This window comes from Mustelus asterias, chromosome 14 (assembly GCF_964213995.1).
Source record: "Mustelus asterias chromosome 14, sMusAst1.hap1.1, whole genome shotgun sequence".
Taxonomy (NCBI): domain Eukaryota; kingdom Metazoa; phylum Chordata; class Chondrichthyes; order Carcharhiniformes; family Triakidae; genus Mustelus; species Mustelus asterias.
In genome coordinates, this window is record NC_135814.1 from 17962836 (window position 1) to 17989857 (window position 27022).

General features: G+C 39.8%; 1 protein-coding gene across 8 annotated transcripts in view; it reads right to left on the reverse strand.

Moving 5' to 3' along the window:
• clasp1a (cytoplasmic linker associated protein 1a) overlaps positions 1-27022 on the reverse strand; it is a 250440-nt gene that overhangs the window by 90250 nt on the left and 133168 nt on the right. For 6 of the 8 annotated variants that reach the window (XM_078227929.1, XM_078227925.1, XM_078227931.1 and 3 more), the window contains exons 11-20: positions 26622-26767; positions 24371-24506; positions 21663-21733; positions 18173-18232; positions 17561-17638; positions 13930-14097; positions 13033-13082; positions 10612-10788; positions 7312-7332; positions 251-358 (exon numbers count right to left, since the gene is read on the reverse strand). In XM_078227929.1, the coding sequence (XP_078084055.1) occupies positions 251-358; positions 7312-7332; positions 10612-10788; positions 13033-13082; positions 13930-14097; positions 17561-17638; positions 18173-18232; positions 21663-21733; positions 24371-24506; positions 26622-26767 (1015 nt within the window). The remainder of the gene's footprint in view (positions 1-250; positions 359-7311; positions 7333-10611; positions 10789-13032; positions 13083-13929; positions 14098-17560; positions 17639-18172; positions 18233-21662; positions 21734-24370; positions 24507-26621; positions 26768-27022) is intronic. The other 2 variants (XM_078227932.1, XM_078227926.1) reach the window with 1 other exon arrangement.

Genomic DNA, 27022 nt, shown 5'->3' on the forward strand with positions numbered 1-27022 from the left:
AATTGGTCTGGAAAGCTGATGTCACACCTGCCATCTATGTAGCAAAAATGCAAAGTTAAACACATCCAATTAATTCTTCTGATGCAGATGCAACTATTTAAAAAGCACATATAATGCCCAAAAATGGAGAGAATTGATCAGAATTAAAACTTAATATTTTAATAGCAACAGACAAAATTTAAAGTTCCTAGTACTTAGACATCACTACAATTTGCAAAATTTACTTGGAAGTATAATTTGTTTCACTTACGTTGGGACTGAGATACTACTTTAGCTCGGCTACGGCCTCTGGTATCAGAGGGTGTACTGGCTACACTGGTGGCACTCCCAGCACTCTGGCGTCTAGAGCGCACTCGACCTGTGCACGTACACAAATATACTCAGTAAGAGAACAAGAAATAAAAAGACATTCACAGCAACTGACAGCCATTAGATAGCATTCTTATCATTTATGTACCCTTTATGCACTTTGACATATTAGAAATGGTTCACAATCTGTACTGTTGGAGATACAACATCAGTTATAAGAAATAGGAGAGCGCTAAAAAAAACCTAGTATTGAATTATCAAAGTTCGGATACTCAGTGGTTATCTTAGCTTTTGACACAGAATATCAACGTAGTTAAATCAGAGGCAACAAAACATGATCAGCCCTAACTGGTATTTTGCTCATACGCAAGCATCCAAAATGTGCAGTTTTGCACTGCACTTGAATATATTTGCTTGGCTGAGATCATTGCTACAGATGGAAGCAGATTTCCAATGCACTTTAAGTCAACAGAAAATAGACTAAAAAAAGATGTAAGCAGCAGCAATACGTCTGTAGAAGTGAAGAAAATGTATCAACCCAATTCAGATTGCAGTGTGTTTGAATAAAATCAGTACTGGCTTTTAAATATAATGAATTAGCTCCATTAACCAACAGCATTCCTGCTGTAAATCCAATGTCATGGACTTCACTCCAAAGCTACTAAATTTACAAATGATTAAAATACAAAAACAAAAAAAGAACTTGCAGGATGTGCAATAGGGATTGATTACACATAAGGACGCAAGTATTTTGAGCGAGAGTAACACACTGGATATGCCAAAGTAAAATGACTGACAATTTTACTTTATTCAGATTTGAATTGATTTGTGATGGGAGGTTTGCTTAAACAATAATATCTCAGTCAACCGTGAAATAAGGTTTACATTTCCACAAAATACTTTCATTCAATTCAGAAATAATTTAGCTTGTCTGGCAAATATGTAGCCGACTACACCAAGTGGATGACACTGGTCATCAATACAACCTTAACCACTAGATGGTGCAATCGTATACCGTATCCTTCCAACTGCTAGGGAAGGTTGAACAAAGGCTCAGATTCTACAGTCAATGGCGAAGCAGCAGGGTACGCTGTTCACTGCATTTTAAATTACATTCTACTTTTTCATAGGTTGCAGCAGGAACTTGGTCTCCCAATTTTAGCAGGCTATGATTAAAGAGTCGGCAAGGTGCAATTCCAATGAAGTCACTCCCCATTTGACATTGAGTGCTGAAGGCACGTCACTCGAGGTCTACCTTCTGCTCAATGACAGATAAGCACTCCAAGTGTTAATGTGTTTTTAAACATTTTGCTCATTCAACTTTTAATTCAAGCCTTCCAACAGCATCCCCGGCTCAGCCGAGCCTATTCAGGCGATGTGCAACATTCAGATTTGAACATAGTTGGCTACCAACTACTTGCAGTTCCACTGTGGCCCTAAGTAGTGACGAACATCCTAGTGTTTGGTGCGATTGGAACCACAAGAACTGGAGCATTAAGAACAAAAAAGTGCCAATTTCAGGATATAACAGTGGGAAATCCCTCTAAGAATCCACATGGCAAGGCATGCACGTTTCAGAAATCTATTGCAATGCACTGTTTATCATTAGAGAAACAAAAATAATCCAATATCAACCCTGGTTGGAAAAATATCTCTTCCTTTTGAAGGAAAGAATCTAAATACCCATTATCATTTTCACCAATAATCTGATTGACGAAACTAACTCTATATAATACATTTCCCAACATTTAACCTGCATCTTTGCCTTTGTATTTTATAGATGTGGAGGAGGGGGTCACAATCTTACCAAAAAAAATTCAAAGTCCCGGATGAATGTGAAAACGGGAGAGTTTCTGATCCATTTTTGGGTGTGTGCAAACCTGCGATCTTATGCACTTAGAGTAAAGAAAGCTCATCAAAAACAGTTTCACGCCTGCATGGGGAGGGGGCAGGGCTTAAATCGCCCAAATGCTGGTTGAGAGCAACAGAGGGGGCCATTGCACCAGTGCAGGTCTCTCGCTACCTGTCACTTGGCTGGAGCCTCTGCTGCTCTCAGCCAGCCTCTATGGCATAAGACAAAGCAAATCCCTCTCCAGCTACCAGATGGGCCTGCTGCCGCCCCCCCCACAACCGGACCCATCTACTCCATGACCCCCCCCACCATCCAATCGACCCCGTGAGTCTTCCCCCCCCCCCCCCCCACAACCCCAACCCAGACCAATTCCACCCCCCTCCCCCCGACTGCCGGCCCCGCCTCCTCACAATGATCAGCCCCACCATCCCCAGTCGATGGCCAGCTCCAATCGCCTCCCTCGCTCCTCTACCGATTGCAGCTGCCCAAAGGGCACCCTCCCTCGCCCCAGACCTCCCCAGGTAGCTATGACTGTAACACTACATTCTGCATTCTCTCCTTTCCTTCTCTATGTACGGTATGCTTTGTCTGTATAGCACGCAAGAAAGAATATTTTTTCACTGTATGCTAATACGTGACAATAATAAATCAAATCAGTGGAGCAGCTGTGATTCTCGCCAAAGAGAACATCACCCGGCAAGGCCACAGAGGTAAGTGAGCAAATCAGATTTAAATTTAATTTAAATAATTTATTCAGCCCCGCACCGGAAATGGGCGTGAGGCTGACCTTGCCGGATATCTGGTGCCAGTATGATTGCGAAAGGCGAGAAATCGAGCATGAACCCGATTTCTCGGCTCACACACCATCTTATCGGTTTGCTCCGCCCATCGGCCAATGGTAAGATCCCGCCACACCACCCCCCACCCCCCAATATAATGTGGGGCCCAAAACATGGCAGCATTCCAAATGTTATATTTAAATTGTGTATTGCATCATAAACCCTTTCTGTCAACTTAGTTTTTCTCCATTTTCCCAATCTCTGATCCAGCCAGAATCTTTATAAAACATTTACCACTGGCAGTATAAAGGAACAAATGATTTCAGGCCAGCAAGAGTTCAGCAATTGGGAAGTGAAGTCAGACACTCCAACATTGTCATCCAATATAACTCTCAAAACTTTCGTCACATTTAACAAGTTTGGCTCAGAGAGAACCATGTCCATTGTGTGGAGGTACCTTACACATTTTATCCTAATAGGATTTGTGGAATTTTCAAATTTCTATGGTGTGGTATGTAACTCACCTTCGTAAAGGTCCTTGACCATATTTGATAAAACAAATTAAGTATTTCTTTCAGAAAGCTGACTTAGTCCTAGCTAGAGCCATTCAGCAAGTATAAATTTGCAGTTCCATAAAAAACTAGCTCCAATTTCAGCATAAATAAAGCCCCTACATACTACAGGTGATCACTGTAGTGAAATTGTAAAATACAAGAAGTTCCATCTGCAACATTAAACTTGAATGTTCCAAGTGGATTTCTGTATAATTTTTGACTGCATTGGTATATTGTCACAAATAGAGCAGGACGTCATTACAGGAATACAGAGCAGTGAGGCAATGACAAGATATGGACAAGAGGATTTTTCAATTGAGACATTGCTGTACTAAGAGCCACACAAGTCAGAAAACAAAGGGTGATGTGCTAAAAAATAGGATACAGTCAATATAGATTTATTTTTTCCTTCTGTTACAATCCAGAGCATTAAAAGTTGCCAGGTACCCCAACTAGACTGGTCTGACAGTAAAATTATAGGCAAAGATATATAATGTTCAACAGAAATCCAAGATGCTGGCTTTCTGCCACTGATCGAAGCAAGAAGCAAAGGAGGAATGGTTTGTGATTGTATATTCAGAAAGTAATAAACAGTGGTTTTCAGCAGGCAAAAAGAAAATCCCAATTTAATGTTTTGAGAAAACAATTCATTAGAATTCCACACTGACATTCCTGTGACCTGGTTTCATGACCAGCTCAGACTGACAGAATGGAAGCCTGTAATTTTTCTGACAGCTGTAAGAATCAAATTAAATTAGTTCGGTCAGTCAAGAGGGTTCCTAGAGGGCACCAGTCAATGGTGAAAACTAAACACTGAGCTAACTGACAGTCAGGCACAAAGGGATCACAAGGATGACAGTTTTGGAAAATGGAAATGTCACATTGCTGACATTCTCCTAAGGTTGGGTTAAGGCATATAGTGCAAAAGAAGGGTTATCCTGCAGCTAAACTGACTCGGGAATGCTTGGCACAGGATCTATTTTACTAAGCACACCCCACTATTAATATTGCACCAATGCCACAGTACGACAGAAATTGGTGCCACAGTCTGTTTTCAGCATTATTCCAAAAATCATGTAGCCTTTAAGTACATGCACCAAAAAAGTTAAGACATCATGGTTTAGAAAATTCTCATATCTTCTTCCTTCTAACATTTTACGCAAGGGAAAGTCGTTTCAAGTAATACAATCACTAAAGATGCAATATCAGCAACTCAATTCGCGCAAGTCAACCACTGCTAGCAACAAAACATTGGCATTAGTAGAAGCAAATGGAGTTCCACCTGCTACAGAAAGAAAAACATGCTTCTCCTGTTCAAGATTGTTCTATCCATTCCCTGGTTAACAAATAATTGTTTTCTTCACATTCCTTGTACTCAACTCTCATTATTTGATTAATTCTAATGCCTGACAATTTTGTCCTCTTTTTCTTCTCACTGGTTTCTAATAATCACTTCCTGGTTTTTTGTCCCAATTCTTTGTTGCAAGCCTGAAAATCATCTCCCTCACAATGAAGTCACTGGTGTATGCAAACTGAAACAAGAAGCTGGGGAAAAGGACACGGAAAAGAATTGGCCACAAACGTTAATTAAGCAATAAATAATAAAGATAAACAATTGCAATTAGAACAATAAATAGAAAATTAAGTATACTTGATGAATAAAAAAAACTGACAATCAAGAACAACGGCAAAGGACAGTTACAAAAAATGGCCAACAAAATACCTGGACTTGGAAATTACTCTATTTTTGAAGGCCAAAAACAAAATGGCTAATGGGTTCAAATACCTATTAACAATGGAGGGAAAGCTAGTGAAACATTATTGCTACCAAATATACAACAAAAACAATCAAATCCATAGCAACAAGTCAATGGAAAAGAACTCTTCAACTATTTGCCCAATCAATCACACTACCACCTGGAGAGGCAAAAAGAAAAAGATTTATAATTCACATCTAAGAATGTCTTCCTGCTATATGGATGAGTGCGTTAAGAGCAGAGATCCAAATTCACATTGGTCTAGGGCTGCAATTCCTATGTTGGTACAGTCAGAATTTAAGAGAAATTTCAAGCTCAACAAGTCTGCTTTAAAGTGAACTATTTCTGTTTACTTCTATTTCTCATTAATTATGGCAAATAGGAAAACTGATGAATTGAAAGGAAAAAAGAAACGTCAAAAACCAAGTTATGTCAGTTGCTGGTCTGGCTTACAACAATAAATACTAAACGCCCAAATTTCACATCAGTTGTTAGTTGAGTCAGAGATGCAGGAGAGTTCCAAGATAAATGATCATACATTTTATTTATTAGTGTCACAAGGAGGTTTATATTAACACTGCAATGAAATTACTGTGAAAATCCCCTAGTTGCCGCACTCTGGCGCCCGTTTGGGTACACGGAGGGAGAATTTAGCATGGCCAATGCACCTAACCAGCAGCACTTTATTTGGACTGTGGGAAGAAACCGGAGCATCTGGTGGAAACCCATGCAGACATGGGAAGAACATGCAGACTCTTCACAGACAATGACCCAAGATGGGAATCGAACCCGGGTCCCAAGTGCTGTGAGGCAGCAGTGCTAATGACTGTGTCATTGTTTAAGATTAAACCACAAGAGTACAGAAGGCGGGTTGTGAAGAAGTGTCCAATGCCAATTGCTATTTAGTGACATCTGCGGTTCAAATATGCAGATCGTAGAATAAAAAAGGAAAACTCATTCAGCCAGTTCAACAAGTCTGAGTTGGACAGATGGAGAGAGGATTGTCATCAATGATGTTCTTTTCTCTAGGGTCCCAAATATGGACATTTGACCAAGGTACCAGTGGTCTATATAGATAAAATAATATTTCAGCATAATAAGGAAAAAACAGGGGCAAAACAAAAGCCACAAGAGATGGTTTGTGTGGAAGTGAAAATATCACATTGGTAAAACAGGATGCACTTGTGACGTTAGAGCCAAGGTACAATGTCCTCAGTACAAGCATTTCTCCAGCATGTAGAAACAGGCTGTTGTCACAATTATAGCAATAGTATCTAACCTTTCCAATTTAAGAACTCTTAAGTTGAGTTGAGCTATCTGTTGTATTTGTCTATACGTTTGAAGATTTGCCAGCAGCAATTACAAAATTATTTTTCAAAACCGGATCATAAATATTGCTACGGCTTATACAGTTTGAGATTCTGTTATGCCAAAACATTCTCAATGCATAATTATTAATATTTCTGTAGAAAGTCATAGTGCACACAGAGCAGAAGAGTTAGTCACATTTAACGCTAATACTATACTGAGTGAGCAAAACAAGGAGCAAATACACAACTTTCCACAATGGAGTACGAGGGATTGCTGCTATACGTTATCGAAATACTTAACTGGAAAATAATCACCTTATTAGAGTTCCTTTTCAGCTGGTTTTTAATTTAAAGCTTACATTGACAACCACTTTGTAACTACATGCACCAAACAAACTGCCAAATACTGCACGGAACTGAAGCTTGAGCATAATGAGGCCAACTACTAATAGTTACATATGAGAAGCACAAACTTTCATTACTAGTCACATCACACAGTCCATCAAAAATAGTACAACTCCCCATTTGTCTTGGCATAATTAAACACACCGCAAATAATACACAGCCACAGCGGGTCAGAAATTAATTTTGCTGTAAATTATGTCAATTAACATAAATTTGCTCTCAATCTCTCAACAGATGGACATTGTGCACAGGCCCCAAATACACAAGTTTAGCACACAGAATGGGATGCCCCTTTTCCACAGCCTAAACTCACAAAAAAGCACACAGCCTGCACAACTCTCTTACCATCCTTCTTTGTAGAAACCCCTTAAGATGAAGTAAACAATTGAAGTTGTCAGTTCTGTCACGTTGGAAAATAAGTCACTATTGCAAAATTGAACAGTACAGAAGAAACACAATACAACAAAACAAAGAAAACAATGAAATAACTCAACAGACATGGTCAGAAATCTGGTCTTAAAACTATACCAATTTTATTTTATATTATCTAAAATCTGATTTCTTGAACAAATACCACAGTTTATAGCAGAAATCAAGAACATGTTTTGTTTTTTTGCCCAACTTGTCCTATGCATTTATTTATTCAAAAAAATAAGCTTAAAAAATGGCTCCTGTGATTACTTAAGTTTGAATGTATGTAAATTAAGTCAGTTTAACGAGACCTCCAACTTGACTGGAATATCTGGACTTTTGGTGTAACACGGATTTCACCACTGTCCTTGTGCAGTGAGTGCACACTCACGTTTGTTCATTTCTTTCTTTACCCAGGGCATGATAAAATTTAAAAGATTGGAAACAACTTTGATGCTGGAAAGATTCCAGACCCATCTTGTCCCTAATTCATTTGTTGGTGCCAATTTGCATGTAGACCTCTCTCAGCAACTTAAACAACTGTTATTCTGCAGGTAAGCGAGAATTTAAATCTGGGCTGACTCAGAAGATGGCATCTCGATCTCTGGAAAGCTATTTTGTTATCATTGATTATACTGGCCAATATGTTTCTTTGAAAGGTCCAAACATTGCAGTATGAACTCAAAGAACCCAGATTGTAGATATAATGTACTGACGGTCAACACTGCCATGTTAAGTATAGCTGAGGAAATATATATATGTATATATATATATATTTTTACATGTACATATATATATATTTATATATACAGTGCATCACCATGCAACACGTCATGCGAGGTACCAGTTATGGTCACAGATGGAAACCACTGAAAGAAGAGTGTTGTCACAGATACCAGCCAGAATACACAAGATGGGGACAGACAGCTGGTAACAGAAAACAAGCTGCTTACCCTCAGCTTTAGTGGATGTGCCATCTTTCAGCAAAAGAAGACAGGGAAGGGAGGACAGGGAAATGTTAGTAAGATTAACAAAGATGGACTCACTAGTTTAACCCATAGTAAACAAAAGAATCCTGTGGAGCTGTAACACTTCGCTAAAGCTATGAAAGGCATAAAATATGGGCACTAATAGCAAAAGAAAAAGGAACCAATTCAGAAAATTATTTTCCTCTAATCGGGTGAAATAAAATAAACATTCTGTACTTTTAACATAGTGATATCAGGATAATATAATTCCATTACCGCTCTGCCTGAAAGCAGGTCCATGGCCCATTGTCTGCTGATGCTTTATCCTGAGCAGTTTTTCTTGGCAGTTTTTGTCAGCGGTGGTCTGCCATAGAAGCAGGGCAAGGAGACAAGTCCCAAGTTTACCTCAGCCACAATGGGAATTGAACCCGTAGCTGTTGACATTATTCTGAACCACAAGCCAGCCACCTAGCCAACTGAGCTTATCAGCACCCTAATTATATAATATTTTGCTTCATTGAAAATTCAAGGAACTTAAAAGAGATCCAAGTCTTCTTTGGCAGAAATTAGCTTTCAATTGAGTTATTTTATTGAAGGTGATAAAATTTAAATATTGTAGGCTCAGGTTCTAGTTCATAAACTTAGAACATTCATTTTCAAAAAGGCACTGAATGATCTGTCATTATATTATAGTGAGAACAATTACTTTCGCCTTTTTTTAAACAAAGGGATTGGAGTTTTAAAGTAAAGGAGTCTTGCTGCAGTCATACAAGGCTTTTTCAAGGCCACAATTGGAGTAATGTGTATAGTTTTGGTTTCCTTATTTAAGAAAGGATGTACTCGTCTCAGAGGGGAAACAACAATGGTTCACTAGACCGATTCCTGGGATGAGGGATTGTTCTGAGGAGTGATCAAGTAAACTAGGCCTATACACACTACAGTTTAGAAGAATGAGAGGTGACCTCAGTAAAACATGAAAAATTCTTGATGGGTTTGACAGTGTGGATGCTGGGAGGATGTTTTCCCTCACTGGGAAGTCTAGAACACAGGGTCATAGTCTCAGAAGGGGCCAGCTATTTAGACTACGTGTCAAAATATTTCTTCATTCAGGAGGTTGTGAATCTTTGGAATTCTCTATCTCGGAAGGCTATAGATGAGTGCAAATACAAGGCAGGCATCAATAAATTGTGAGAGATAAGGGAATCAAGGAATAGGGGATAATTGAGTTGGAGTGGAGTTGAGTAGTAAACGACCGATAATCAAATCAATGGCAAAGCAAGCTCAAGGGCCAAATGGCCCATTCCAGTTCCTATTTCTTAAAAAGGTTCCCAGCCCATATTCCACTTTAAAAAGCATTTGAGTTTTGATTCATTTAGAATATTATATTGCCACATAATATTTTTTCTGAGTGGGTTCTGCATGCAGCTTTACAACCCTTTACATCCATTTAATGCCTTTCACTTAGTCTTATAATATTGGAGAAGCTCCAAATTGTTGCTCGTGGCAAAACCCTAAAAGATCTATGAGCCTTTTTATACATTAGCATTAATTTTTGGCTCAGAGCTAAGTGCCCACAAAAATATGCTTCATGGTTTTGATATTATGCTAAACTTTGTTCTTTTGACACAACCCAAAAGATACTTTGATTTCAAAATTTCTTTAAAACAAGTCCAAACTTTCTCTGGTAGTTAAGCACAACACAAATAACTTGATCTGTAATGAGATATCACTTGCTGCTGATAACCTGTTGAAAACCTATCTCCTTCTCAGTAACCATATCACAAACCTTTGCCAAGTTTTATATACCTACTATGTTTACTCTGAAACAATGGACCATTCCTGGCTGTTTCAGCAACTGATACTACACCAAAATAGAGGGTTGTTTGTCTGTGGTATTCTCTTGCCCAGAAAGCAGTGGAGACTGGGTCACTGAATTTATTCAAGGCCGAGTTAAATAGAGTCAAGCGTTATGGGGACACACAGGAAGTGGAGTCGAGAATACAATCAGATCAGCTAAATGGCAGAGCAGGCTCCAAAGGTCAAATGGACTACTCTTGTTTCGAGTCTTATGCCCCGATATATGTTCCTAAAAAAAAAATCCCAGAAAGGTGTCAACATTCCTAATTTAGATTTTGAACACCCATTTCAACTTCAAGGTGGAAAATTTTGTTCAAAGCACTTGAAAATCCTAGTTGATCTGCAAGGATGATCCTATTTTGGAATTCTGGTACATTAAAAGCTCAAAGGAAAAAGTTTTAGTCTTTACCTAAAGAAGCGTAGGACCCTGGAGGTAGAGCGGCCGCTGAGCTGAAATGTCCAGGTGTATTACTTGGGGTGGCAGTCAAGCGCGACTTGGCATTCGCAGCTGCATTCACATCGATGTCACTGCGAGAGCGCTGCAGAGCTCCAGTGTTAGACACAGACTTCGCACTGACTGTCGAAGCTTTTGCACCAGAAATGGAGGGGGGGGGGAAAAAAAGTATTAAACCTTGAGCAGTAAATCTCAAATGCAAATCACAAAGGTAACAAAATTGAAAAATTTGTCCTAGAAAAATGTGAATAAAAACAAAACCCAAGCTATTTACTGCATTAATGCAAAGGATTTTATTCGTTTGCCTTTTTGGCCTTAATGTCTCTGGGTGATTTATGGACAGAAGGCTGAATTGGAGTCAGCCCCTGCTATAGAACAATCATCTATTGACACCAACTGCAAATTAAAAGACCTAACAAACCACTCAAAAGACTAGATTCCCACAAGATACGCTTTCATGCGGCTAAATCTTGGTCCATTTGATCTCAACCCTCCAGGATACCAACCATAACATCCCATTACATAATCAAACTACTTTTTAAAATGAGTTATGCTTCAACCTCATCCCTGGCAACGCATGTCAGCTGTTAATCAGATTCTCTGTCTGTAAAGAAATACTACCTGGCACTTGTCAACAACCTTGAAATGGTCACCATTGTCTCTCTGCCCAAGCATATCCTGTTGCTTGTTTATTTTCTCTATATGATTAAGTACTTTAAATGCCTCAGGTATCTTTCATCGAGGTTGATAAAATATGTCATCTGTCCACTCATCATTCATTCATTGTCCAATGACGATAAATGCCATTTCTCTCTTCTGCATTGCTCTTTTCATGTTGCAGCAACTAGAAATGAATATCATACTATAGCTGCAACTTAAGCAGAGTGCTATTTAGCGTTAACTCTCAATTAGATTAATTGATCAACATATTTCAGCATCATGTTCATTTTTTATTTCCTCCTCGTATGTCATCCATTAGCCATGATGCGGTGGTTAGCATTCTCGCCTTAATCAGAAGGTTGTAGGTTCAAGACACACAAGATTTAACACAAAACCTAGGTTGATACTGTCATGCATACTGCACTGAGGGAGTGCTGCACTGTCAGGTGTTCTGCCTTTTGGATATTGGTATCCACTGTAAAACAAACCCAAAGATCTCACAACACTACTTTGAAGCACATATCCCCAACCTGGATTGCTGAACATTTTAGCTCAACATGTTCGCACCTTGCAGCTGTACTTTCTTTATGCTAATCTCCACTTCCTCCTCTTTAACCAGTTTTTAATACACATTCAGATTGTACTTCAATACCCAGTGAGCTTAGTTTGTAAAGCAAGTTCTCAAAGATTTTTCAAGTCAAATACATGATATCAAAAGATTGTCCTCTAGAATCTAGAAAATCACTAACATTCTCGATTTTTGTGTAATCGTCTCCACCTCTGAAACAATAAATAATTGGAATAAAGGATGCCTTTCCTTACCAAAATGGAGATGTCAAGACAAAAATGTGTCTACAACACCAGAACAAGTTAACTGATACGGAAATTAGGATGTAGAATGTATTCTATAAACAAATTAAGCTGTGGCATTATTGAAGCATTAGAAACCAGGTGAAGTGAATACTACTATACTATAATTTCAATCAGTCACAAAAGAAAAAGGGGAGTGGACATCCAGCTTTCACAGGAGGATTAGGAGAAGTTACCAAATAGAGAGCAGGATATATAAACCTTTGGGCAGAAGGTTGCAAGGATCAGAACAGATTGGCTGACAGATATGGTGGAAAAATAAAAGGAAAATATACATACAAACTTAGAGGCTGTGGGAGACAACAAAGTTGAACAATGGGTTGAGACAAGGCCAGAGAAAGTTTTGGGAGGTGAAGGATTTTAAATCTGTTGGAGGATTGGAAACCAATGCAGATCAGCAATGTTGAGAAAGATTTGGGTGTGTGGGGCTCAGGATCCAGGCAGCGAAGTTGTAGAGCATCTGGAGAAGAGATGGAGGTTTGTAGGCTTCCAGGAAGAACAAGGGCAGTAGTCAAGTTAGAGGGCAATGAAAATATGAATAAAGAATGGTACGAGTGGGATTACACTGTGCAGAGAGGTGGGAAATGTTATAGAGATGCAAGTAAGCAGTTTCGGTACTAGTTTTGATAATGGATGGTACATGGATTTTCAAATGCAAATGCACATAGGAACTTGGCAAACTAGAAATCCAGAAGGGATGTAGTATTGGTTTGGGGACGGGAAGGAAATGAAGATGATCATCTTTTTGGGAGTGGGGGTTTGGAAGAACAGTTCAGTTGCTTTATCTAATGTGCCAGTTTATTTTAAGCTGGTTATTGATAAAACAATAACAAAGATACCTCTTACCTCGTGATACAGTGCTTCCAGTAGGACTGCGCTTTGTAGACATGGGGCGACTAAAAAGAGAAAGAAATATATTACAACCAAATTTTATCAAGTCAGCAGGTAATATGTACATTCATACATATACAAAATATGTAACTCTTGCCCTGGCTCAAAAGGTGCAGACTTAAAATTCCACTTTAATTGAGGCACAGATTCGGAGTTAACAATATACAGGTCGAGCATCCTTTTTCCATAAATCTGAAAACCCAAACTCATCCAAAACCACACTTGTTTGTAACCTCATTGGCCTTTAGCCCAGGAGGTTTGTGACCCAAACTGACATGAACCTCACTGACTGCACCAGATCTTTAGCACAAGTAGTCCCAGACCCGAGCCGACGCGAACCTTGCGAACCACACCCCACCTTTTGGGCAGGAAGTCTAGTTGGTTGTCTGCACTGTTAACACTAATTTTTGTCTGCATTGTTTACCTTGCAAACCCTCTCCTACAGGCAGATTGGTGCCATAGGTGTGAACTCTTATTTTAGGTACCCTATATTTATTAAATAGTGGTGCATCTTGCTTTTCTAGCCATTTTATCTACATTAGATTATAGCCAGCCTGCGCTTCAACCACTATAATGCAAGTAAGGTTTAGGTCTATTTATGTGGTAACCAAAAACCAAAATTACCTGAAATTCAAAATGCAATCAGCCCAAGAGTTTCAGATAAAGGATACTCGACCTGTATCATGTTACTTTTACATAATAATATAAATCTTGTACTTTTACATTAGAACAATAAATCCACAATGGTACCCAATAACCAATGAGAACAATTGAATTAGAGGAATTGGGGCATGGTTATTATACTGCAGAGTTTGTTTTAAGCTCAGAATTGAAGCACACTGTTGTTCTTACTTTAGGCTTTCTTGTGAACTGGATGATGAACGATCAGACTGAGGCAAGGAAACAATGCTGTCTGAATTTTTCAAATGGGACTGCAGAGGTTTCTGGTAGGCAGGTTCCAACGAGTTAAACAAAATTTCAGCTTCTCTACTGAAGTGACTGTGAAAACCCCAATACACTCTAAAAAATGAAAACAGATGAATACTGAATCAGCACATGCTGCAATAAAAACAGAAAATGCTGGAAATACTCTGCAGGGCAGTCAGCATCTGTGGAGACAGAAACAGAGTTAACATTTCAGGTCAATGGAACTAGGAAAATGTAATAGGGTTGGAGCAAGGGGTTGGTGGAAGGAAGGTTTGTGACAGGGTGGAAGACAGAAGAGATTGAATGTCAAAAGCTAGTCTTACATTGCCATCAAAGAATGAGGCAAGTACATAAGATAACATAAGATGCACCCACAGCAATGTGTGTTACAGTCTGAAAGCAAAAAGAGAAAATCCAAAACATACAAAGAAATGGTGGCAAAAATGGGGAAACAGTTTATGGTTTGCAATTGTAGAATTAAACATGGGGAGTCCAGAAGGCTATAAAATTGAGGCACATACTGCTATCCATCTACATATTGCAATGCTAATTACATGTCAAGTGAAACATCAAATTAGCAAAACCTCAGATGGTAATAAAGTTGTTGACCAAAAAGCTGCAGTCGCAGGAGTGGTTGGTTTAACAAAAAACTTTTCCTACAACTGAGCCTCTAACGCCTCTAGCACCTCTAACACCAACATCTCTATTTTCTCGGAAGACTAAGGAAATTTGGCATGTCAGCTACGACTCTCACCAACTTCTACAGATGCACCATAGAAAGCATTCTTTCTGGTTGTATCACAGCTTGGTATGGCTCCTGCTCTGCCCAAGACCGCGAGGAACTACAAAAGGTCGTGAACGTAGCCCAATCCATCACGCAAACCAGCCTTCCATCCAGTGACTGTCTACACTTCCCGCTGCCTCAGCAAAGCAGCCAGCATAATTAAGGACCCCACGCACCCCAGACATTCTCTCTTCCACCTTCTTCCGTCGGGAAAAAGATGCAAAAGTCTGAGGTCACGTACCAACCGACTCAAGAACAGCTTCTTCCCTGCTGCTGTCAGACTTTTGAATGGACTTGCCTTGCATTAAATTGATCTTTCTCTACACCCTAGCTTTGACTGTAACACTACATTCTGCACTCTCTCGTTTCCTTCCCTATGAACAGTATGCTTTGTCTGTATAGTGCGCAAGAAACAATACTTTTCACTATGTTAATACATGTGGCAGTAATAAATCAAATCAAATTTTTTTTTAAAAATCAGAATTCTGGCTCTTTGACAAATCGAAAACAAATACTACAGAATATGTTAATATGCTTCCTCTTGGCATGACAAAACGCACAACCACACCTGTTGTTAACCAAATGACAAGCATCCAAGTTGCCTGTGCTGCCAAAGACACTTCACTGCACAAAATATAGACTTTTCAACAAAGGAAAAGGAGGAACCTTTCGCAAAGCAGTCACCTAGAAAACTCCTGCAGATTCCCACAGCTAACTACCATCAGAATGCTGGAAGTAGGGAGATAGAAAGTGCTCTTCTCTCTTGGCTGGGTGGTGGTGCATGACACCAAAGGGAAAGGGGAAAAATACATTTAAAAACTGAGCAATAACAGGGGAAAGGTATAAATCAATAAGTTTTGATAGACGATCTATATTGCAATCAATGCCATTTACCGCTTTCCGATTTCAAAGCAATACAAATATTCCTTCACTAAAAACGTGCAAAATATTAAACTGCAACTTAAATAATTCTTGCTCCTCCCCTGCATAACCCACACACAACCTGTCCAAGTCCATGGAATAGGTCTCTTATGTATGAGAGAAAGTCACTCAGCAACATAGAGCACTGAAAGAAATGAAAACTTGTGTTCCTGATGTTGCATTCCAAAAGGTCATCCTCCCTCACCCACCAACCAAATTTTCATTGGTTTAAATTTACTCTCTGGAAACTAGGGAACAGTAAATTTATAATAAAAATCTTCATTAATAAGGTAAGAGCAGATTTGTGTGCAGCCTGAGCAGCAGCTTCACACTGTACTAAGTAATAATGAATAGTCACTGAGAGGCATCATCATTCTCATTCCTGTTTCCACTTTTGAATATTAAAATCAAGCAATTTTCTTATTGGGAAATACTTTTATTTTCCCTCTCTTTTTAAAAGGGGTCATGAATTGTGCACAGATCTTAATGGTATCCATTTGCTGGATCCTTGTTCAGTACAATTTCCTTTCCTCTACTTTGTTCAAGCAAAAGCCTGCTAATCAAGTTCATCACTGGACTGAATAGAGCAAATACTGGTCCTTTTCCTACCAATGTGTACACATGTCCTATTACAGGAAGGGTGGCTGGACAGGGATCTGAAATAGGAACCTCACCTGATTATCCGCTACCTGGCTTATGGGTCAAAACCAACTGCAGCAGTTACCAAAGCGGAGGTCAGCTCAGCATAAAACAGGATCAAACTCGGTAATATTCTTGTTAGTTTAGCTCAACCATTTGCTGCCTTCAGCAGTTGAACCACTAGAGAATACACCCCAGCACTGGCTGCACTGCATACAACCATGAGGATGCAATCTATTAACTCAATAAAGTCACCATAGTCCCAGATGACCATAGACTGGTGCCAATTTAACCCGAGGATCACTGCACCTCAGGCAAGGGGCAAGGTTGAGAAGGCAGGCCCCTCATAAATAACCTCAGCCGGAATGGGAACCGAACCACGTTGTTGGTGTCACTCTACATCACTAACCAGCTGACTGAGCTAAACCGACCAACAGTAACTCAATTACATTACTTCACCAGCACCTCCAGCCTCATGACCTCAAATATGATAAAGAGGAAAAGTATATAGAAATGTTATGGGAATATGATCACCTCTAGGTTTTCCCGCAAATCGTACAGTATCCTAACTTAGCCATTTCTCATCATTCCTTCATCGTCACTGGGTCAGACTCACAAATTATTACGTAGCATCACTAAGGGAGCCCTTTGCCAAGAATTACAGCAATTCTAAGAAGAGGCCACCACCATCACGGAGAAACTAGGGAACTGGAATAAATTCAGTCTTGCCAGTGTTGAATACATCCCAAGAACAAAACAAACTTTATCCAACACAATTAAGAAAAATAATTGGCATTAAGAAACAGACATGAGAAAAGTTGCCTTTGATCTTCAAAGGGAGAAGGCAATAGAAGGTTTTAATTAGGACACGCCTTACTGACAGAATAAAATGCATGCAATTCTCAGTATGTCTTTAATTTCTAATGTGCAAGTTGTGCCAAATTTTGAGCAGTTTGCACTGACAATTGGCCTTACAGGTCGGTCACTGTCCTATATCCAGGGATTAAAAATATGCATCATAAATAAAGGCAGGAGAACATTCCAAAAAAGTAAAATAAATGATCAATTGGAATCAAAAGAAAGAATGAAATGACCAACATTGTTGTCAATCATCATTTAATGGTTTCATGACTGGATTTAACAAGATAATGACATGCAAATCAAAATCTATTTTGCAGACATGACCGTAATGCCGGGTACCAAAGAACTTACTTTCGAGCTTCAAGTCTTGCCTCTGAATCTGCGTCATGGATTCCCTTCTTTATCGTTTCAGCCAGAAGAGCTACATGTCTAACAAGGGAGGATAACGTTATCATAACTGGAGTCTCATCTCATAAGTAACGTTTTCATCTTTCCTACTTTTTATGGACAGAAATTTCATCCAGGATAACCACTATTACATTTATGCACAATGAGCAGTATAATCCCTCCCAACTTCAGTTTCGTGTCACACTGCCTTTTTAAACAGAAAGGGGAAATTAAGCCTCCGAATGCATTTTCAAAGGCTTTTCCTCCATTACTATGGAAACAGCACTGCTACCACATTCAATGCTCTTGCCAATCGTCTTATTTAAATTTTTTAAATCCTCAAGTTCCTCACTATTCTGAGGAATATATTTATTCAATAACTTATTTGTCTGGCCATAAGTATTTACAACTGCAATCATGACCAATGTCTCTCCCTTATTTACTTCATTTCAGATACAATTTGCTTTGCTGTATGATGCAGTTCAAAAGGTTGTTTCCTTTTTAAACTACACTTAGTAGCAACCATAAAAACATCTAGATTATGCAGTTGAAAGGGCTCCTTGGTTGGTTACTTACTTTTCTAGTGAGTGTGTTTGCCATTCCAGTAACAGTCGATCCAAAAATTCAAATGAACGCCTGTCAAAAGAAATTGCTCCATTTTATTGATAAAAGCATCATCTTATCTGTGATAAAGCACTATATCAAAAGAAGTCAAATTTTTAAATAACTGCGGTTGGGAATATACACATGCATCTTTTATTATATAGTTGCATTTCAAAAATGATAAGAAATCATAGAATCATAGAAACCCTACAGTGCAGAAGGAGGCCATTCGGCCCATCGAGTCTGCACCGACCACAATCCCACCCAGGCCCTACCCCCACATATTTACCCGCTAATCCCTCTAACCTACACATCCCAGGATTCTCAGGAACAATTTTTAACCTGGCCAATCAACCTAACCCGCACGTCTTTGGACGGTGGGAGGAAACCGGAGCACCCGGAGGAAACCCACGCAGACACGAGGAGAATGTGCAAACTCCACACAGACAGTGACCCGAGCCGGGAATCGAACCCGGGACCCTGGAGCTGTGAAGCAGCAGTGCTAACCACTGTGCTACCGTGCCGCCATAGAGTATGTTTACTCTAGGTTTACTCTAGGTTTACTCTAGGTTTACCATAGAGTATGTCTCAAGGAGATTGTTTAGGGTTTGGGAATAGGAGCACTACGCACACATTTCATACATGTAGCAAATCCAACATTTGCAACTTCAAATCCGCTCTACAAATGAATCAACTAAGCAACATTAAATTGCAAAATAACTAGATCAAATCAGAGGGGAAAATCTAGTTAATTACTTATGTAGCGTTTGGAAAGTCTTAGTGAAAATGTGGGAACTTCTCAATAAAGAAAAAAAGCAAGATTTCCATTTTTATAGTACTTTGCAGGATGCTGCAAAGTGCTTTACAGTCAACTAAGTACTTTTGAAGTATAGTCACTTCTGTAATATAGGAAACATGACAACCAGTTTACCTACAAGAAGCTATCACTAACACCTATGTGATAACAACCAGATCATCTGTTTTTTTGCGATGCTGTGAAGGAATAACTATCAATCAGAAGAAGAATTTTGCCCATGCATAAGGCCGGGATGAAGCCTCAGTTAGAATACCACATGTTCCTCGGGTCTTCACACATGCCGGATGATATTGGAAAGGGTGCAGAGGAATCAAAGAGTGATTCCCGCTTTGAACTTTTTTTTAATATAATGGTGGCAGTGGGTTGGGAGGTTTGCATGGAAGAATTTTCCAGGTTTTTTTCTACTTGTCCTGGGTTTTGAAATCTGATTTTCTACCTCTCCCATGCATGGCATCCGGGTGGAGAGTATGCGATGCATAATTGTGACAGACAGGATGATGGAACTATGTGTTTTTTCCTGTCGTTTTCTAACTCACGTGACATGGTTATGTTTGAATCTAACTGAATTCTGAAAATTTCTTCCGTTTTTAAAAAAATTAGATTTAGATAAAAAAGATTTTTAAAAAAATCTAATTGTTGCCAGTTTCGCAGTTAAGCGACATATCAGCTGTTGGCACATTTGAGGGATGAAATCATTATGCGCATGACCTGACACTTGTACAATCAAGTAAACTCTATTTTTAAGCCCCGTTGTTTAAGCCTCCCCTTCTCTGGCCTCCTGAATCAAACAGCCAGTGTTACAATAATATGAACTGGCATGAAACACTGTGCAAAACTAAATTAAACTCAGAAGTGAAAAAGATTTGATTCAAGCCATCATTTTAGTCCTTCAGATGATCAGGCGAGAAGGTTAAAATTGAAAAATTATTAGGGGAAAATACTTCTCACATCAACAACTTGTGCAGAAATGGCAAAATTTATAGTTCCGTATTCACTGTTGTAAGAGAAGACAAACATTGACATAGGAAATGTTTCCCACTGTCAAGTATCCCATGGCAACTTGGGCCATAACTTCCTCAGAGTGGCAATCAGCGTCAGATTGGCACTCTGTACCCACTTCCTGTTCCAAATTTCTTCCATGCCTGTCTTGTCCAATCTTCCTGACTCAGGCTGGGCAGTGCAGGTATCCACGAAGCCCAGCACTGAAGTCTAAAAGAGATGGAGTGAAGGCAGATATGCTCCCTTTTTGGGGGTATGGGGTGAAGAGGAGAAGGGGTGGGAGAGTCCCTTGTGGCGTCAGGAGCGTGGGGAGATGCCATGTGGTGATCGGTCCGAGTATCTATAATAATTACGCTGAAATTAGAGGTTTTATTTCTTCTGACTTTTTCAAAGTAACTTTTGGTGTTACATTAGCAGACAGTCCGAAGTTAACAATTTAAATTGCTTTGTCAGATGGTTCCTGTTGCAGCACAATTGCCCAGGGAAAGTTAACAGTCTGTGTTGCAAATCCTTTCCTGGGAACATCCAAAAGAGAGCCCCAGCACATCACTGGGGATACCCCCAAATCTGATGCTGGGGAGCCTGGAAGTTACGACCCAATGTGTTAACAATATAATTTAACAAAAAGTGTAAAATTTAACTAATTTTCTTCATGATCAACAAGATTAGATAGATCTGTATTAGATGCTTACAATTTATTTTTGTACAATGGATGACATTTCCCTGACAAATAAACACCAGCTGCATAAATATTTTAGGCTTAAATTGAAGGAGACCTTTTATGTAGAAAAATATTTTGAGTTAACATTAACGACAAATCATGATGGTTATGCATCCAAATCTAATAACAGGATTAAATAAAGTACACAAAGGGGAAAATCATTCACGTGAATGTGGGTTTGAACAGAAACGTAACTTGTAAAATATGAACATTGCGCATGTTTTTTAATTGTAGCTTTCATCAGAAAATTGAGATCAAATTTAATAAGTTTAAGAAAGAATTAGTCACTTTCAATCAAAAGTACTTGCACTGTTACCAAAAACGAGAACTGATCAGCTTCTTCCAACTCAGAAAGCAAAATAAAAATCCAAATTTTCAGCTTCAGAAAGTAATTTAGATATTCTAGTTCAAATCTGAACTTTGTAATTAATACAAAACTGCCATCCAGGAAGACCATTGATCCTTACTCAACATAATGGCAGCCAACCAACGTTAGGCTTGGACAACTGCTTTTCTGCTTGGAATGCAGACACTTGCTGTAATTTCACCCTTGGAAGCCAAGCCAAGCTATTTTTAATGTACACATGTTCTTCTGGCGAATATGTAACATGGGCCAAGCAATTGGATTTCTGTCCAGAACAGACAGAATTTGGAGCAACTGGCATGGAGACTGGGATAGCAATAGCCTAGAATTGTTGTACAAGCAGGAAGATGGTGTGGCTGCTGAAGACCTGGAACAAGTATCTGGGGAAAGTTCAGCTTCACAACTGGCGCCTTTCCAGGGAGATTAGCGCATGACACCGTACTGCAAATTTAATTCCTCTACCTTTCACCCCAAAGGATGGGTCCAACACTGTTCGATTTTCTACCACACCAATATCACATGAAAGCAGTTACTATACAATGTGTCGCAATTTCAAACCTACCTTCGAACTGCCACAGACTTTGATGCACAGTTGCTTGAGATAATGGGTATTAATCTATGGAAGTGCGTATGCTGAAAAATATATATATTTTTTAAGATTAGATCCAAAACAGTAAGCATTATCATTTCTCAGTGGTTACTGGGACATGTGTATTCACGACATGCGGCTGAGCCGAGCTTCTCTTGATCAAAATGGTTCCCATTTTAAGTTCAAAGAACTTAAAGCTATTGTTCACATTGTAACAACAGCACACAAACTTGACACTGCTGATATAATTATAATGCAACTATAATTCTATTTTCTGATTTTCAAAAGGTATGCAGAAGCTAGATTCCAGGTGTATCATTTTCCTGTGGTCATTAGGACCCCAACATCAGGTTCAAATGGTTGGATAGGGTGGGGGTTGCAGAAGCTGCCACAATGTTAGAAACTCACTCGTGATTTCCTCCAAATTGTCCAATTAATGCCCAAAGGGTGGGCTCGCTGTCCGATTAAAGACAGTGCATGGACTCTCATAGCAGAAGGACCGAAAGGAGGTTCTCCAGCTTGAAAGCAGCAGCAATAAGTCATGGTAGGTAAGAGAGGGAGAGACCACGCCAAAATGGGCTCTCTGCAACTTTTTCCAAACTTGAAATAAAAAAACTCCTTTGAGCTGATTTGCCATTGAGAAAATTGAGGAGAGCGCACTGCTCCACAGGATGCCCTGTGGCTGCTCGGAACGCAGGCAAGTTGGTCTCTGGGAAGCCTTCTCCAGGTGGCAAAATCAATCCCCCCTGCCATCTTTATAATGCAACGAACTAACTGCGGGAACATGGAGGCCAACTGAAAAATCCCAGTTAACCTCCAACAACTGCAGGACTTTAGCAGTTCAATTGGCTACCTGCCCCGTCAATCACCAACCTCTCACCCCCTCCCCCAGCTATCCCACCTCTGGGAAATGCCCACAGGCGGGATGGAGATGGGGAAACCCAGTGCTGGTGTAATATTCCGCACCCACTCACGTCCACTCCCACCTCTTGTAGGAGCTAAAAATACAGGCCCAGGTGAAGTTAGTTGAAGACCTCAACTTTAACCTGGCACCTAACACTATGTAGGCCTCACCCACTTGCTAACTGAAATGAGATTGACCACCATTTCACCTTCCTTTAGGATCAAGAACGAGCAATAACAAAAACTTTATAAAAAAATAACAGGGCCTTCTTAAAAAGAAATAAGCATGGCTACTACTGCAACTGCCCATCATATCTTCACTGACGTGTAGCACATGTTATACCGAACCTGGCTTGTGCCAGATGGTGTCAGCATTCATTGGCCATCATTTTTTAAAAATTAATACAACAATACTTAAATTTGGCCCAATAATATTTGTAGTTAATATTCTCTGAATTATGGCCTCCCATCTCAAATGAAAAAAACGTTTGACCCAATTCCCCTTCTGCTCCCTAATTTAATATCTTTTTTTCCCCCAAAATTCATTAAATCTATTGGTAAGGAATGATTCCTGGAGGGTTTAATTGGTTTCGCAAAATATTGCCTAATTTTTAAGCAAGTTTATTTGTTAGTGTCACAAGTAGGCTTACATTAACACCGCAATGAAGTTACTATGAAAATCCCCTAGTCGCCATACTCTGGCGCCTGTTCGGGTACACTGGGGGAGAATTCAGAATGGCTAATGCACCTAACCAGCATGTCTTTTGCACTATGGGAGGAAACTGGAGAACCCGGGAGGAAACCCACGCAGACATGGGGAAAACGTGCAGATTCCTCACAGATTGTGACCCAAGCTGGGAATTGAACCCGGGTCCCTGACGTGAGGCAGCAGTGCTAACCACTATGCCACCGTTCCGCAATTTGCCATTCTTGATACGTTGGCAAAATGCTTTTGAGAGCTGATCAACTCAGTGTTCTATTCGAGGAACGTGGACCACAACAGTAGCTGACCTTGGGATGGAAAGACACGGGGATCCCCAACTTGGGAGACCAGAAGTTGGAACTTGAATCTGCTGCTCACCTTTGTTGAATCAGTTATCAAGGGAGAATTCTAAAGCCCATCTTTAATTGAATTCTTTACAATAGGTCAGTATTTCGGGCAGGTGAATATTTTGGGTCACGATGTTTATAAAAAAAAAACACAACTACCACCAAGCAATTTTAAATAGCTTGGAAAGAATTTCAATACTTACTAATTTGACTATTAGCAAAAAGCTACCTACTGTTGAATAACTGCAATTTAGAACTCAGCTGCTTACATTAAAAAAAAAATCGGGAAATTTGATTTTTCTCCCCCGAAACTGGCGAAAAGCAACCAAAGATTTGAGAGAATAAATGCACTCACTGTATTAGTTTGAAAAAAATTAACTCTAGTTTGAAAGAAATTAACCCTAGGAAGTAGCTAAGCAACTACAATGACAAAGCAGAAAGACCCAAGCCCACAAGAATGAACGGGTGTAATTCACAAATTGTGTGAACAAAATACTGACCCATCATACAGAGAAGTAGGAATAGTTTCAAAAGAAATGCAAACACAATGAAAAGTTTTCAGTGTAATTTGGAATGGCGATGAATTGAGTTTTGCTCCTAAAATCTTTGGGGTGGGGTGGGGGCAAATTGCTGTTTTTACCAAAACGACACTTCAGCTGCTGGAAAGAGTACATTTTTTTAAAAATCAAATAATGATACAAAAGGTGGTGCAGATTTTGTTTACTTACTCGAATAATTAATCTTATAGCTGCTATACCAGACGTGGCTATTACTTTGGCACTATTAGGAACAAGGTTGAATAGTGTTGGCATAATGGCTTCTGCACCATGATCAAAACGATTTCCCAGGGCAGATGAGAGATGCCTAGAAAAAAAGGTAGAAAAGTAGGCTTTAGGCTCAAACACCCCAAGAGATTTTAGCAACAGGTCCCCAACTATGAATAAAAATCAAAATTCCAATAAAAATACAGCATTTAAAACTGATTCTATTTTTATAAAGTTATTTCTGTAACAACATGGCTTTACAAACAGATCTCTGATGTTGTATTTCAGAAGCCTGTATCGTTAATGTCTGCATATAATTTTATTGTAAGATATTTATATACAATGGCTCTTTCAACTACTGTTGTGCTTCTAAGCACATCAACGTATTTGCAAATGGACACACTGAAAATGGACACAGAGAACTAACCCGTTCTTCCTCAGATAATGCCTTGGGATCTTTTACATTCATTTGCAGGGACAGGCAGGACCGTGGCTTACTCGGTTGTTGCATTACAGTGTCAGTCCTGATTATGTAGTCGGGTCTCATGCGACCAGGGTTTGAACTCATGACCTTCTGACTTCAAGCTGAGAGTACTATCAATGCTACTGAGGATGACGCATTATACTAGTCAGAAGATATTCATAGCTGTTCAAGTGAAAAAGCTTACAAGAAACCTTCCATTTGAAAAAGAACCACCTAAGCAATTTTATTTCATGGATCAATCTTCATTTAGTCATCACAAACACTGACAGTATTCCTGATTCCCTGGCAATTCCGGAAAGCTTGCACTTCATGAGCACCAGTGTTCATTAGTAGAAGGATGTCAATCCCACAAGATACAATAACAGGCTCGATTATCCCATCGCGACCCGCAACGTTTCTGGCGGATCCGGTCGGGAGAATCGCGTCGTCTGCCTTTTTCCGGGATTTGCATGTGCGTGTCTCCCAAAGCCGGAGAACAGTCGAAGTCCAGACCACGCTGGAAACCGGCGGGAAGACAGGCAAGTTATTTTTTTTAAATTTTAATGTAATTTAAATATGTTTTACATCTCATTATCGGGAACTTGCCAGTCCTGATAGAATCTTTCGCCCCGCCAGGAGTACTTCATTCCTGTGAGGTTTAGAGAGGGAGAGGAGTGGCTGGACATTGGGGCGGGGGGGGGGGGGAGAAACGGGGAGACTAACAGATCGGGGCCACTGCGCATGCACAGAGTTCCGGAGCTGTCAGACTCCAGCACGAATAGCACCCCCCCTGGGTTTTTAATGATATTCCCGATTGTGACCTCTGCGGTGCACAGAGTGGGGAGATGTGTGTGTGAAGCTGCACTGAAAAAAAGAGTCGTGATCGAGAACAGTCAGTTTTCTCACTAATTCAGCACTTTTGGGAGAATCACCCCCAACAGTTCAGTTTACATGAAGCAAAGCAAAGGAGGCACCAAGAAAGAGGGAAGCTGGCTGGTTCGCAGTTTTGTCAAAATTGGGTCACGGGAACAGGGCACGGGTGAAGGCAAGGCAAGGCTTCTCCTGCTTGAGGTGATGACAGAGCTGGATGCGAGACGGAAGCAGCAGAAGCAATTGAATGGATAATGTTTGTCAGTGACAGAGTTAATCAAGTAGCAGTACAAGGTTAGCTCAAAGTCTACCCCTCTGGTATCATGTAAAATGGAGGGCAAAAGACAAACTGGGAATTTGAAACTGCCATTCTAGATGAGCTGAGATTGGAGCGAGTGAGTGAGCTTTTTTTCATTGTCACAGGCAAACAACTGAGTTAGAAAGCGGTCAGGAGAGGAATGCAGAGGGGTACAAAGCAATGCTTGGAAATGGCCTTGTTAGTGTTCAAGACCACAGGAATAGAGACCTCAGTAGATGGCCAAGTTGAGTGGTGCGCAAAATAGGAGAGCTTTTAGATGGATGATGAATTCAGAGGATGGAAAATAAGAGAAGCCAAGATGGAAAGGGAAATGCATAAATTATGAGGTTTCACAATACAAAGACTGAGGTAACACATGGGAAGGATGGGAGAGGCAGGGAAAACTCATGAGATGAGAAATAAAACGTGGTTTGAAAATCTAATCATTTCCACCTTGATTGCACAAAGCAGATCCCCAAAAAGTAAATTAACAGCAATTAAAATTCAGATTACATCATCAGCCACCAAATCTGCACTATTTATTGCAATTGGCAAGGTTCGATCGTATTAATTTCATTACTTACCCCAATGTTATACAAGCTTCACGGACAACTTGAGAGCGCAGGTCTTTTGCTGATGATTTGAATGCCCCGTCTAAAAGTCGTAGATGTTGAAAGAAACATTCATATTCTGCTGCTCCGCCTATCAGCAAGGACCTAACCTTTTTAAGCTGTCAACAAGAAAAGTTGTTTTACCTGCAAGTTATCAGCCTATTATGAAGTGAAAATAAACAGAAGAAAATTTGGAATGGGAGAAGCTCTCTTAACCCCGGTTTCTAACCTTTCCACAAGGGTATATGAATAGACTATCCTGACTCGCCGGTTCACATGAACCTCAAGAAAGATTCCGTGAAACTATTTGCAGCTAAATTTGAGACCATTTATCCATCCCTGTACCAACATAATTTAACAACACTCATTTGTCT